Source organism: Sturnira hondurensis, unplaced genomic scaffold (genome assembly GCF_014824575.4).
Source record: "Sturnira hondurensis isolate 20B ecotype Veracruz unplaced genomic scaffold, ASM1482457v3 Scaffold0023817, whole genome shotgun sequence".
NCBI classification, from domain to species: Eukaryota; Metazoa; Chordata; class Mammalia; order Chiroptera; family Phyllostomidae; genus Sturnira; species Sturnira hondurensis.
Genome location: NW_028096448.1, coordinates 11,405,002 through 11,418,159, shown reverse-complemented (window position 1 = coordinate 11,418,159; position 13,158 = coordinate 11,405,002). Strand labels below are relative to the sequence as shown.

The 13,158-nt window shown below is 42.1% G+C and overlaps 1 protein-coding gene across 2 annotated transcripts in view; it reads left to right on the top strand.

Moving 5' to 3' along the window:
* Positions 1 to 13,158, top strand: part of GAN (gigaxonin) — a 68,642-nt gene that overhangs the window by 33,353 nt on the left and 22,131 nt on the right. For both annotated transcript variants that reach the window (XM_037037992.1, XM_037037993.1), the window contains 7 exons: positions 885 to 1,235; positions 5,566 to 5,783; positions 5,980 to 6,101; positions 9,788 to 9,900; positions 10,847 to 10,996; positions 11,899 to 12,035; positions 12,297 to 12,428. In XM_037037992.1, coding sequence (XP_036893887.1) covers positions 885 to 1,235; positions 5,566 to 5,783; positions 5,980 to 6,101; positions 9,788 to 9,900; positions 10,847 to 10,996; positions 11,899 to 12,035; positions 12,297 to 12,428 — 1,223 coding nt within the window. The remainder of the gene's footprint in view (positions 1 to 884; positions 1,236 to 5,565; positions 5,784 to 5,979; positions 6,102 to 9,787; positions 9,901 to 10,846; positions 10,997 to 11,898; positions 12,036 to 12,296; positions 12,429 to 13,158) is intronic.

The following is a 13,158-nucleotide window of genomic DNA, read 5'->3' as shown; positions in this document are numbered from 1 at the left end:
TGTTGCCCATTTTCCAAGGCGACTGTCTCTCTGCTACCCGGTGTATAAACGTAGTAGAATGTCCTTGCTGCACTCTGAAACCCCTCATCACGTTCCTGGGTGGAGGGCGAGACCGTTCCCGGGCGAGTCCGGGCTGCCGGTGGGCCTGGCCATGTTGCAGAGGCCTGTTTCCTTACACCCCTCCCTGTTGGGTAGAAAACTGTCAAGTGGATGGGGGGAGAAGAATCAGTCATAAAACTGAAGAAAATTAAGGGAAAGTAGATGTTCAAAATGATTTTTTAAACCTTTTTAGGGAGTCCTTCCAGAAAGTAGCCCTGGAACCAAACTGTATCTGTCGCTCCATGCCACGCATGGTGTTTGGTGGTCAGGTGAGGTTTCGGACGCGGTGTAGATATCCGTTCTTCAAGGGGTTTGCGTTCCGTTTGGCATGCCTTTGGCAAAGGAGTGAGCCTAATATAGTGGAGGTGAGATTTTCCACAGTTCTGGCACTCGTATTTAAAAGAAACCACCTTCAGTTTACCATAGAATACAGAACTTTCAATTTCCTGAGCATTTCAGTCATTTAAGGTTTTTCTCTCAATTAGGTATAGAAGTGAGCCGCTGGATAGTTCACCTCGAAGAGTTTTGGTCGTTAACGTTGGTAAAGCAAGGGACGCAGTAGGAAAAGCTAACCAGCCGCATGTTGCTTTTCTTGTTCAGAGGACCCTTGCGGCCCTCAAATTCTTCTTGGAAAAAAGTACTGTGTGAAGGCATATGAAAGTACCATTCTGAGATCATCTTTGACCTATGAAAATGGAGCTCTCGTGTGGTTCAGCTGAATAGATTCATGGTTTGGGTTTCAAATATACACATTCAAATATAAAATATTTATGATATTCTTACAGATCCGGCTAAATGAAGATACCATCCAAGATGTTGTACAGGCAGCGGACCTGCTCCTGCTGACGGATCTTAAAACTCTGTGCTGCGAGTTTTTAGAAGGCTGCATTGCTGCCGAGAACTGCATTGGGATCCGTGACTTTGCACTTCATTACTGCCTGCACCACGTCCATTACCTCGCAACGGAATACCTGGAGACTCACTTCCGAGATGTCAGCAACACAGAAGAATTCCTAGAACTGAGTCCTCAGAAGCTTAAAGAAGTGATTTCTCTTGAGAAGTTAAACGTTGGCAATGAAAGATACGTATTTGAGGCAGTAATTCGATGGATAGCACATGATACAGAAATGAGAAAGGTACCTAGAGTTTATAACATGGTCTGTCTTTGCCTTTTCACTTGATTTAGCTGTTTTTAATCCAAATAATCACTGTCTTCTTCTCTTTCTCCTTCAACATGAAACACTTGCAAAGTTATGATCGAAAAGATATCTGTAGCCCCGATCAATGCAGTTCAGTTTGTTGGGCGCCATCCCACAAGGTTAAAAGTCACCAGTTCCACTCCCAGTCGGGGCACGCGCCCGAGTTACAGCCAGTCACTGGTTGGGATGTATGTGAGAGGCAATGGATTGACGCTTCTTTCACACTTTGATATTTCCCTCCCTCTTTCTCCCTCCCTTCCCTTCTCTGTAAAAATAAGTGAATAAAATCTTTAAATAAATAAACAAAAGATACCTGTGAAACATCTTCTCATAGGATTACTGAAGTAGTTGGTATTTCAGACCAGTCTACAAAAGCCGATGTAATTCAATATAGCAATGAAAATGTGAATACTTGTAAGGAACATAGTATCCTCTGTATGTTGTTTTTTGTGGGAAAATGCATTTCAAGCCTAAGCTGGACATCATAGAAATGTAGTGTCCCCATTCTCACTCGTCATCCACCCCCCCGCATCCTGGGGCTAGCGCCTGGAGCAGCTCTCAGGGAGGTGGCAGGTGAGGGCTGGGCGTGCAGCCGCTCCCTGGAGTGATGACGCCACTTGGGAGAAAACCGGAGAGCACTCTGGAGTTTTCGTGACAATGCAGGTCCAAATAGGAAGGTTCTGGGAGTGACAGCCTGGGAAGGAAGGTTCTTAGAGAGTATCAGGGTTTAGATCCAAATTGGTAATACACTGGGGAGGGAGCAAAATCATGGGGCTTTAAGTCCCATGCTTACAAATCCAGTGCTAGCTTCAGTCACTGTTCAGAATGAAAGATATATTCGGTTTGAGAGTAGTCTTCGAAATGTACAATTGCCTTGTTAATTGTTCTTGATAACTACTGACTTATGTTTTAATGGTTATCTTATAATTGTTTTAAATCTGCAGCAGCTATGCTTGTTGTCTCAGTGTGGTTACACAGTTAATGTTCTGTTTTCCTATTAGGTGGGTAAGTTAGGAAAGGAGATAGAACAGTTTCCAGCTTGCTGCCCTTCAGGGAGTCCACCATCTGTAGCTTCTCCCTGACCCTTTTCTTGCTTTAAAATGATGAAGCCCTGGCTGGTGTAGCTCAGTGGATTGAGTGTGGGCCTGCGAACCAAGGATTGAGGTTCGATTCCCTGTCAGGACACAGGCCTAGGTTGCAGGCCAGTTCCCAGCAGGGGATGCACAAGAGGCAACCATACATTGATATTTCCCTTTCTCCTTCCCTTCCCCTCTAAAGATAAATAAATTAAATTAAAAAATAAGTTTATAAATTTTTTTTAAAGTGATGAAAATGCTAAGGTCAACTGCCTGCTAGGGAAATGGGACAGTTTTTCATCCTTTGATTAATCTGAATGTGACACTGTAAAGAGCATTGCCTTTTAATACTCAGGGTATAGAAGAGTGTATTGTAAAATGACTACTGTACTTTTGGGGCCATAAGACACACATAGGTTTTAGAGGAGGAAAATAGGGGGAAAAAGTTTTGAAGCAAAAAAATGTGGTAAAATATTTTATAACATAATATTTCACCAATGTAAATGGAAACAGAACTCAACAGCAGCATTAACAACCATTATTCCTCCCAAATGGGGGGAGATGCATCTTATAGTATGAAAAATACAGTGTTTTAAAACCAAGAAAAACTAATCATTAAAGACTTTCACCTTATGTATATAAAGTGCTGTAGTCAGTTGGTTCAAATTTAATGATGGAGCATAAAAATATATAATTTATATTTAAATGTTTTATAGATATTTTAAACAATAATTACTTAAGAAATGATTATATAGTACCCAGGAATTTTTTTTGAACTTTGGCTTTTCTATATTTTCCATATAATATTAATGTTGGTACATTTTCATTATCTAGTTTACCGTACAGTATCAAGCTATTACTGTATGGAATGTTTCTATAAATGTGATTTAATTCGCAGCACATTCATTGTGTAAGATAAAGCAAATTACAACAGAGTTCTTGTAAGTTTTCCTATTGCTATGGGAACTCTGTAGAGCAGGGGTGTCAAACTCACTCTCACCAGGGGCCGCATCAGCCTTGTAGTTGCCTTCAAAGGGCCAAATGTAATTTCAACTCCTTACCAGTTAAGGAGTAGTTACATTTATACAGTCCTAAAATTATTTCAGCCATTTGAAGGCAACCGCAAGGCTGATGCGGCTCCCGGTGAAAATGAGTTTGACAGCCCTGCTGTAGAATATAAAGAAAACTGCTTGAAACTTTGCAGTGATGCATAAAGTATAAACATGAAGTGATTTTTATTTTTATTTTTTTAAAATATATTTTATTGATTATACCATTAAAGTTGTTGTTCTATTCCCCCCCTTCATCCCCCTCCACCCTGCACACCCCTCCCCCACCATTCCCCCCTTTAGTTTATGACCACGTGTCTCAAGTTCTTTAGATTCTATATTTCCCCTACTATTCTTGCCCTCCCCCTATCTATTTTCTACCTACTGTCTATGCTATTTTCTGTACCTTCTCCCCCCTTCTCCTCCTCCCACTCCCCTGTTGCTAACCCTCCATGTGATCTCCACTTCTATGGTTCCACTCCTGATCTAGTTGTCCTCTTGGTTTGCTTTTGTTTAAGGTGTGGTTGTTAATAACTGTGAGTTTGCTGTCCTTTCACTGTTCATATTTTTCATCTTCTTTTTCTTATATAAGTCCCTTTAACATTTTCTATAATAAGGGCTTGGTGATGATGAACTCCTTCAACTTGACCTTATCTGAGAAGCACTTTATCTGTCCGTCCATTCTAAATGAAAGCTTTGCTGGATAGAGCAATCTTGGCTGTAGGTCTTTGGATTTCATGACTTGGAATACTTCTTTCCAGCCCCTTCTTGCCTGTAAGGTCTCTTTTGAGAAATCTGCTGACAGTCTGATAGGAACTCCTTTGTAGGTGACTGTTCCCTTTTCTCTTGCTGCTTCCAGGATTCTCTCCTTCATTTTAATCTTGGCTAATGTAATTATGATGTGCCTTGGTGTGTTCTTCCTTGGGTCCAACTTCTTTGGGACTCTCTGAGCTTCCTGGATTTCCTGGAAGTCTGTTTCCTTTGCCAGACTGGGGAAGTTCTCCTTTATTATTTGTTCAAATAAGTTTCCCACTCATGGCTGTTTCTTTCCCCCTTCTGGTACCCCTATAATCTGGATGTTGGAACGTTTAAAGATGTCCTGGAGGTTCTTAAGCCTCTCCTCATTTTTTTGAATTCTTGTTTTTTTATTCTTTTCTGGTTGGATGTTTCTTTCTTCCTTCTGGTCCACTCCATTGATTAGAGTCCCAGTTTCCTTTCCATCACTATTGGTTTCCTGTGCATTTCCCTTCATTTCAATTAGTTTAGCCTTCATATTGTTCCTCTAATTTGTGACTATAATCAACCAGTTCTGTGAGCATCCTAATCACCAGTGTATTGAACTGTGCATCTGAGAGGTTCGCTATTTCTTTTTCGCTTAGAGTTATTGGCTCTGGGGCTTTGAGTTCTTCTTGAGCCATATTTTGGACTGTTCATGCCTGTTACGTATGAGGAGCGGAGCCCTAGGTGTTCACCGGAGGGAGGGGGGGCAACTCAGTTGCTGGGTTGTGACGCTGTATATGGGGGCAGGGTCAAAGGAAAGCAATGGCGGCCCCCCTCTGCCACCTCCCTCGGCCGTCGGGGCTTCGCCGTCTGTCTCACTACTCACTCCTCTGCTGGTTTATCTGTGCTCGAATGTGTGACTGCGGTCAGCCTGCCCCGCACCCTCACAGGGTCCACGCTGCTACCCCGGCTGCCTGCGCACCTGGGTTAGGGGATCGTTCCTGCCCAACGCTGCTCCGCTGCTGGCTCCACCCCTCTTACCAGTCCCGGTTGAACGGTTCGTTGTTGTCGGACTTCTGTATAGTTCAATTTTCTGTTCTTTGCCTGCGTCTTTGTTTACTAAACCTTTGTTGTATTCAAACTTGGTTGTGGGAGAAGGCACAGTGTTTCCACCTATGCCTCCATCATGTTTTAAAAAACATGAAGTGATTTTTAAATTAAACTTTTTTTTTAAATCAAGGCTATGGGAAATAGAAAGGAAGGGGGCCAGTAAGCATATTTAAGCGATACTGGCAGTTGTTACTTGCCTCTTGAGGAGCTATTAACGATTTTGGTTTTCCATGAGTTGGAAAGTGTATATTCTAAAAGCTATGTGTTGCATTCTCCATTCCCCCCACCCCTCCTTTCTACCCTCTTCTGCAGGTCCACATGAAGGATGTTATGTCAGCACTGTGGGTTTCAGGGTTAGACTCCAGCTACTTACGAGAGCAGATGCTGAACGAACCGTTGGTACGAGAAATTGTCAAAGAGTGCAGCAACATACCACTGAGCCAGCCGCAGCAAGGAGAGGCGATGCTGGCCAATTTCAAACCCCGGGGCTACTCGGAATGCATCGTGACTGTTGGCGGAGAAGAAAGAGTGTAAGTGCGGGTGTGTGTTTGAAAAGTGGAATAAGGGAAGAGCGATTTCTATGTAGACAAGAATTCCTCTTTTTTGGTACCTAAAGAATAATAGCAATAGACTTTTTAAACAGTTTTTAGAGTGGTGAAACTGGTCATACTTGTTGTAGCAGAACTACGTAAAACACAGTAACTGCTGATCTATTTATCTTTTTAGTTCACGGAAACCAACAGCGGCAATGCGATGTATGTGCCCTCTTTATGACCCCAATAGGCAGCTTTGGATTGAACTGGCCCCTCTAAGCATGCCAAGAATTAACCACGGAGTGCTCTCAGCAGGTACTGTTTTGTGGTAAATTTTACTGAAACACCGGATCAAGTAAAGTGTAATTTCGGGGTTGTGCAGAATGACTCAGCCTTTGAAAGAGATAATCTTATTATCTCTCTGTGATGACATTTTCACTGTAGCTCTAGCTTTCAAGACTATGGTAAGAAGAGTGTTTTCTATCCATCCTTGTTGTCCCCAAATCGTAATACATAGCCGTTTTTCAGACGTTAGTAGAGGAGCATTTTACTCAATGGCTAGCTGATAGAAGAGCAGAATTCAGTGACCCTGACCACCAGGGAGCTGTGTGACCATACCTGGAACACAGAATTTCTGAGTCACGATAGTCCCATCATCTTTGAAACTCAATGGAAAATTACAGTATGTAACTATCTAAAATAAAAGTGTGATGTAAAAGCAGGCATTTCAAAAGAGAATTTAGAAAGCACTACTTTAGCAATGGCTTAAAGTTATTTCACTACAGAAAGTATGTTTTAGTTGACCTTTACAAATTTGAAAATAGCCCTATGTTCTTATTCAAGGAGATGATAGAAAAGATTGTCCTCACTGCCTTACCGCTGTTGGCTGCCTTTCTCTTACCCTGGGATCTGCCTTTTGGGTTCACCCCACAAGCCCCATTTTACTGAATTCCAACTATTGACAGTGGTCCTTCTGGGGATCCCTATTTTATATTCCTGCATGCCCACTAATGTTAAAAGGAGTAGGGATTTAATTAAGCAAGCAAACAAACAAAAAGCCCACAAACACAAACTCATAGGCCCAGATAACAGAATGGTGATTGCAAGAGTTTGGAAAAGGGGGTGAGGGGAGGTAGGAGAGGGTGTAGAGGGGGTCAGTGGTGATGGAAGGAGACTGGACTGGGCTGGTGAACATGCAACACAGTGTACAGGTGATATATTATAGAACTGTACACCTGAAACCGATATAATTTTATCAACCAGTGTCATTCCAATAAATTAAATAATAAAAAAATTTAAAGCTATACCACATCATGCTATGTTATAGAAATGGCAAAATCTGCCCTGGCTGATGTGGCTCAGTGGATTGAGCACGGGCCTGCGAACCAAAAGGTCACTGGTTTGATTCCCAGTCAGAGCACAGGCCTGGTTTTGGGCCAGGTCCTCGGTGAGGAGTGTGCAAGAGGCAACCACACACTGATGGTTCTCTTCCTCTCTTTCTCCCTCCCTTCCCTCTCTCTAAAAATGAAGAAATAAAATCTGTAATTATTTAAAAAATGGGTAAATCTATACTATAGTACAGAAATGGAATCATTTTCCAGGTGCCAGGAGAATTGAAGTTATAGTTAGTAATGAACAACCAGGTGGAGTGGTGTAGCCAGTAGAATATGGGACGGATTTAGGGATATCATGACCCCTCTTTATGACCCCAGTAGGCAGCTTTGGATTGAACTGGCCCCTCTAAGCATGCTAAGACTTAACCACGGAGTGCTCTCAGCAGGTACTGTTTTGTAGTAAGTTTTACTGAAACACACGATCAAGTAAAGTGTAATTTTGGGGTTGTGCAGAATGACTCGGCCTTTTCTCGTAGACCCCTGCTCTGCTGTTTCAGCTCTCGCTTCCTTAAACTTTCTTCTCCGAACACATGCACATATTCAGGATTTCCTCACATGCACACCTACCCCAAAGGTTCCTATATCACTAATTTTCAAAGATTTCCCACAGGGGTTGGTGTTTCAGAAACTAAACCAGGAAGAGAAGAGTTGTGTCCAGTTGTATGGACTGAAGTTATGAAATGACTAATTCCCCTTTGCCCAGCCTATTCTGCATTTCTTCTTTTCTTGCATTTTTTAATTGATTGACTTATTTTCCCTTCAGTCTTTTCATTTATACCAGTTTAGAAGTTACAGTCTTTGTGTATATTCCTTTGAAGGTTTCCTTAGAAACTATAGCCTGTTATCAAAGCTTGAAATTTATCAGTACTTTTATATGTGTTTTTCATATTTTCAAGTCTAACAAAGTTAAAATACATGATTGTGTATAAATATAATATTTATATCTGTACATGTTTCATTAATCTATGCTTTATATAAGTATCTATAGGTAGATAGTGTTTAGTGTTACCCACGTATTTACCACTTTCTTTGTTTTTCCTTCCTTGCTCCTCAGACCTTCCATACAGATCATTATTCCTTCGTTCTGAAGTTCATCCCTTTGAATTTCTGTTAATGTGGTTCTTTTGTAGCAAACTCTTCAAATTTATTTGCCTGAAAATGTCATTACTTTGCCTTCATTTTTAGAGGATATTTTTGCTGGGTATAGAATTTTAGGTTGGTGTTTATTATTTTTCAGCACATTGAAGATATCTTCCACTGACTTCGGGCTTTTATTGTGAAGTCAGTTGTCATTCTAAACATCTGCCTTTTCTCAGGACTGTATTTAAGATTTTTTTGTCTTTGTTTTCTGCTACTTCACTACAATGTGCTTAGGTACACAGTTTATTTGCAATTTTACTGTATTCAGGGGTTGTGGGCATCTTGACTCTGTGGCATGACCTTTTATCAAATCTGGAAAATTCTTATTATGTCTTCAACATACTGCTCCTGTTCTGTTGTACTTTCTTTGCTTTTGGATGTCAGATTCAGTATGGCTACACGTTTTTATTCCATTCTATGCCTGCCTCCTACCTTCTCTTTCTTTTCTATCTTTTTGCCACCCCATATTGGCTTTGTTATGGTTTCTTTTGATTTTGCTTCCATTTAATGAATTCCCTGCTTAACTACGATGGATCTGCCATTAAATCCATCCATTGAATCTTTAATTTTATGGGTTTTTAAAATTTATTTTATTTATTTTTAAATATTTTATTTATTATTAGAGAGAGAGGAAGGGGAGGAGAAAGAGAGGGAGAGAAACATCAATGTGGGGTTGCCTCTTGTGCACCCCCCACACACACACACTGGGGACCTGGCCTGCAACCCAGGCGTGTGCCCTGACTGGGAATCGAACCAACAACCCTTTGGTTCACAGGCCCATGCGCAATCCACTCAGCTACACCAATCAGGGCTGTTTTTCTCTTTTTTCTTTCTTTCTTTTCTTTTATTTCTGGAAGTTCTCTTTAAATCTTTTTCAAATCTGGAAGTCCTTTCCATAGCCCCTTGTTTCCAAGGGCTATCTTCAAATTTGCCTTTTATTTTCTTAAATGTGGAAAACATTGTTGTATAAGTCTTTTTATTATTCCCGTATTTGAAATTTGAAATCTTTGCAAGACTACTTTCTGTTGTTTGCTTCTGCTGGTTTGAACTTTGCAGAGGCTTTTCTGCCACAAGACATATTTTCTGTGGACCTGGGTTTTAGATTTCTGTCCTTTACATCCGCTCAAAGCCATCAAGAGAAAGGTTGGACAGTTTCCCAGAACAGATGGACTCAGGTAGCCCAGAGCTGTTTGGAGACTTGAACGAGTGGTGTCAGTCTTCCTGCCATGTTGTAAGGTGCTGGGACTCCACTAAAACGCACCGAAGAAGCAAAGTGGTCACAGTGACTCGCAAACCTGGCTCTCTCACCAGGGGAGAAACGAAATGTGATAACAGATCTCGAATCCATTGTTATCAGAGAAGGTTTCTCACATACTGGCTCTGCAACTATGACATTTATATTTGACAGGAGACAGACATTGAGGACTTCAGTTTCAACTTTCTGTGTGTCTCCTTTGATTTTTGCAGAAGGATTTCTATTTGTATTTGGGGGCCAAGATGAAAATAAGCAGACCCTGAGCTCTGGAGAGAAGTATGACCCAGATGCAAATTCATGGACTGCATTGCCACCAATGAACGAGGTAAAACATTACTTTTGCATTTGCTTGGCACGTTTCGTTTTTCCCTTTGACACTTTTGATTGTTTGTTTTCCACCCGAGTATAAGAAAATAACATAGCAGCCCTGCCAGGCTGTTCTGCCTGAGACGCTAGTGCTTGGCCTCCCAGCTCTTCTCTCGGGGGCCTTCCCATGGCTCAGTCTGACCTCGTGGTGTCTCAGACCTTCTCAACATGCTCCTGCTTCAGGACCTTCGCCAGATACCCAGGTGGCATGCTCCTTGCTTCCCTCAGTGTTTGCCCATGTAGAACCTTGTCGGGGCAGCCTTCCCTCCAGCCCGGCAGCTCTCCTGTCTCCCCTTCCCTCCTTTCTTTCCCTTCATACCCTGCAGCACCCTCTCACATAGAAGGAAGTTTTAAATTGTTTACACAAACTCTTTTGACAGCAGGGGATATATTACCTGTGTTCAGAACTCTGTCTTCAGTGCTAGACTACTGCTGGGCACTAGGGGGCGCTAAGAAAATACTGACAAGTGAATCTGGAATGCCTCAGGCTTCTGTCATTGCCCATAAGCTTCCCAGAACCCGTTCTCCCATTGCCTGTCTGTCCCGTTGCTATGGCTCTTGTCTTTCACGCATCAACTTGGAAACAGTTGTAGACCAAACACTGATAAACTTATGGAGCCAAAAATTGATAGTTCTCTTCTTGTTGTGAGCTATTGTGGATAATAAGTACTGATTCTGACCATGAATTTACCATGCAGGTAATTCCCTTGTTTTGAGAAATTCCTAGACTTGAGTTTTCTGTCTTTTGTGATAGATGAGTGAGCTGCTAGGGAAAGCAAAAATATTTAACAGAGAGGGTTTTGACCATGGCACTTCTTTCTGGAACTCTGGCATATAATGATATCTGTAATTTTTATTCAATGCATAAGTATCAGCTTTTGATATGATAGTCGATGTCTTTTCAGGGAAGACATAACTTTGGAATTGTGGAGATAGATGGAATGCTGTACATTTTAGGAGGAGAGGATGGGCCCAAAGAGCTAATTTCCATGGAGTGTTACGATATTTATTCTAAAACCTGGACAAAGCAACCTGATTTGACCATGGTTAGAAAGGTGAGAGCTGCATCTTATGATTACAAACTGGATTTTAAAATGAATGTTCCCTCATTATCTACATACGCCTTTTAATACAACTGGTAGTGTTAAAAGAAGTAATGTTATAGAATTCTGCCTCTCTCGGTAGCTTGCAGTTGTTCTCGTCAGCCATTCACCAAGGTAGGAAACGGGGGTGTGCACGTTTACCCTGGGGTGCGTGCTGTGCCGCTCTGCCCAAGGCCTGCGCTTGATAAACGTTTTGTGAGTGCAGTCACCCAGGAAGCAACCATCTCTCCTAAGCCTGTTTTCTCAGTCATCCTGCAGGATGAGGAGAAACATTAATTTACAGGTAAAGAACTGCCGCTGCTTACTGGGTAGAGTAAAAAAACCCCATGGTCACGCTCACTCTGCACAGCATCTGCCTTTCTTTATATGCCCTTATGCAGACAGGGAGTTTGTCATCAAGCCAAGCTTTGTCCAGCGCCGTGCATACGTGTGCCTTCAGGTCCTGGGACACACTCATAAAACGTTCTCTCACTGCTTGTTCTGTTTAACTAAGTTGTTTGGGCAAGAATCGAGTGACATCTTGCCCCATGGAATCTAAATCTTAGAATCTGCAAACAGTGGTAAAATGATAGAGACTGGAAAGTTCCTTTAAAAAATGAGGGCTATTTACTTATCATACTTAGTTAAATAATACTAGATGGACGTAACTCTTTTCTGAGAATTAGTAATATGTGTATTACTTTGCTCCTCTTCTCATTTTTAAAATCTTGTGTTGTAATATTGGAAAGCACCATAGTTTTACTGTTAGAAATCAAATCCTTTTCCAAATATTTTGTAATGCTCTTACGTAAGTGAATATTAATGTAACTTTAATAATAAGTGTTGTTTCCCTCACTGCGGCTTTCTCCTTTCAGATTGGCTGCTATGCAGCTATGAAAAAGAAAATCTATGCCATGGGCGGAGGGTCGTATGGAAAACTTTTTGAGTCTGTGGAATGTTATGACCCACGGACCCAGCAGTGGACTGCCATCTGTCCGCTCAAAGAGAAAAGGTAGAGAAGGTGCATGTGGGCTTTACAGTTGCCCCTGAACACTTGGCCCTTGCTGTTCTTTTCTTTCAAACAAACTTTTTATTTCACTTGGGATTTCGTTTACATAAAATTAAATGAATAATCCATTTCCTGAAAGAGGAAAATCTACACATATCCACCAAACACTAAATGTTGCAAAATTAAAACCAGCAGAAGAGGAATCGGGGACCCAGGTCCTGGGTTGTAAAGCAAATGCCTCACGGGCTCTGTGTGTCCTTTCAGGTTCGGAGCAGTGGCCTGCGGAGTGGCCATGGAACTGTACGTGTTTGGGGGTGTCCGAGGCCGCGAGGGCATCCAGGGCAGCAATGAGATGGTGACTTGCCAGTCGGAATTCTACCATGACGAGTTTAAAAGGTAGTTACGAACGGTTTCACCCAGCTTCGGCAGCTTTTTCTTTCGTCTTTGAGAGTCGTGGGTAGCTTTGTTTAGCTTTGTTTTCCAGTGACTTCATTGAATTATCCTACCTCTTTGGGACATATGCGTAATGGAGGATAGATACTGATTCAGTGACTTCAGAAGTATTGGTGTCTTAAAGGAACATTATAGAAAAGTGTTTCTAAAACATAGATCAGACCTTGACACCTTGTTGCTTAAAATCATTCTTTGGCTCCCTGTGGCTTTTGGGGAAAAGTTTAAACCCCTTCACTTCCCATGTTTGACCTTTTGGGATATATTCTTTCTGCTACTGTTTGACCCAGTTGCTTCCCTGGAGTCCCACTGAGTGTCCTTTTCCCTCAGACGTGTCCTGGTTCCCTCAGCCCTGGCTGTCACACTGCTCCTTTTGCCTGAAATTCCCCTTCCCAGGTTTATCCCATTAAGTTGGCCTCTTCACAGTTCTCCTCAGTTGTCACTCCCTAGAGGTCTGATCTGGGTTCCTCAGTCTGTGATCCTGTAACGTCTCGCCCTTGGTGTGATTGTTAACCGTAAGCTCCATCAGGGCAAGGTCCAACTCAGCCAGCTTTAAGTCCCAGCTTCAGCAAGTAACTGGCCTGTCGTAGACTCTCACTAAAATGCTGATTAAATGGCTGAAGTGTGGTGCCAGAGACTGACTGCCTCTGACCGGCGGCCACGTAGCCGTGTGTCC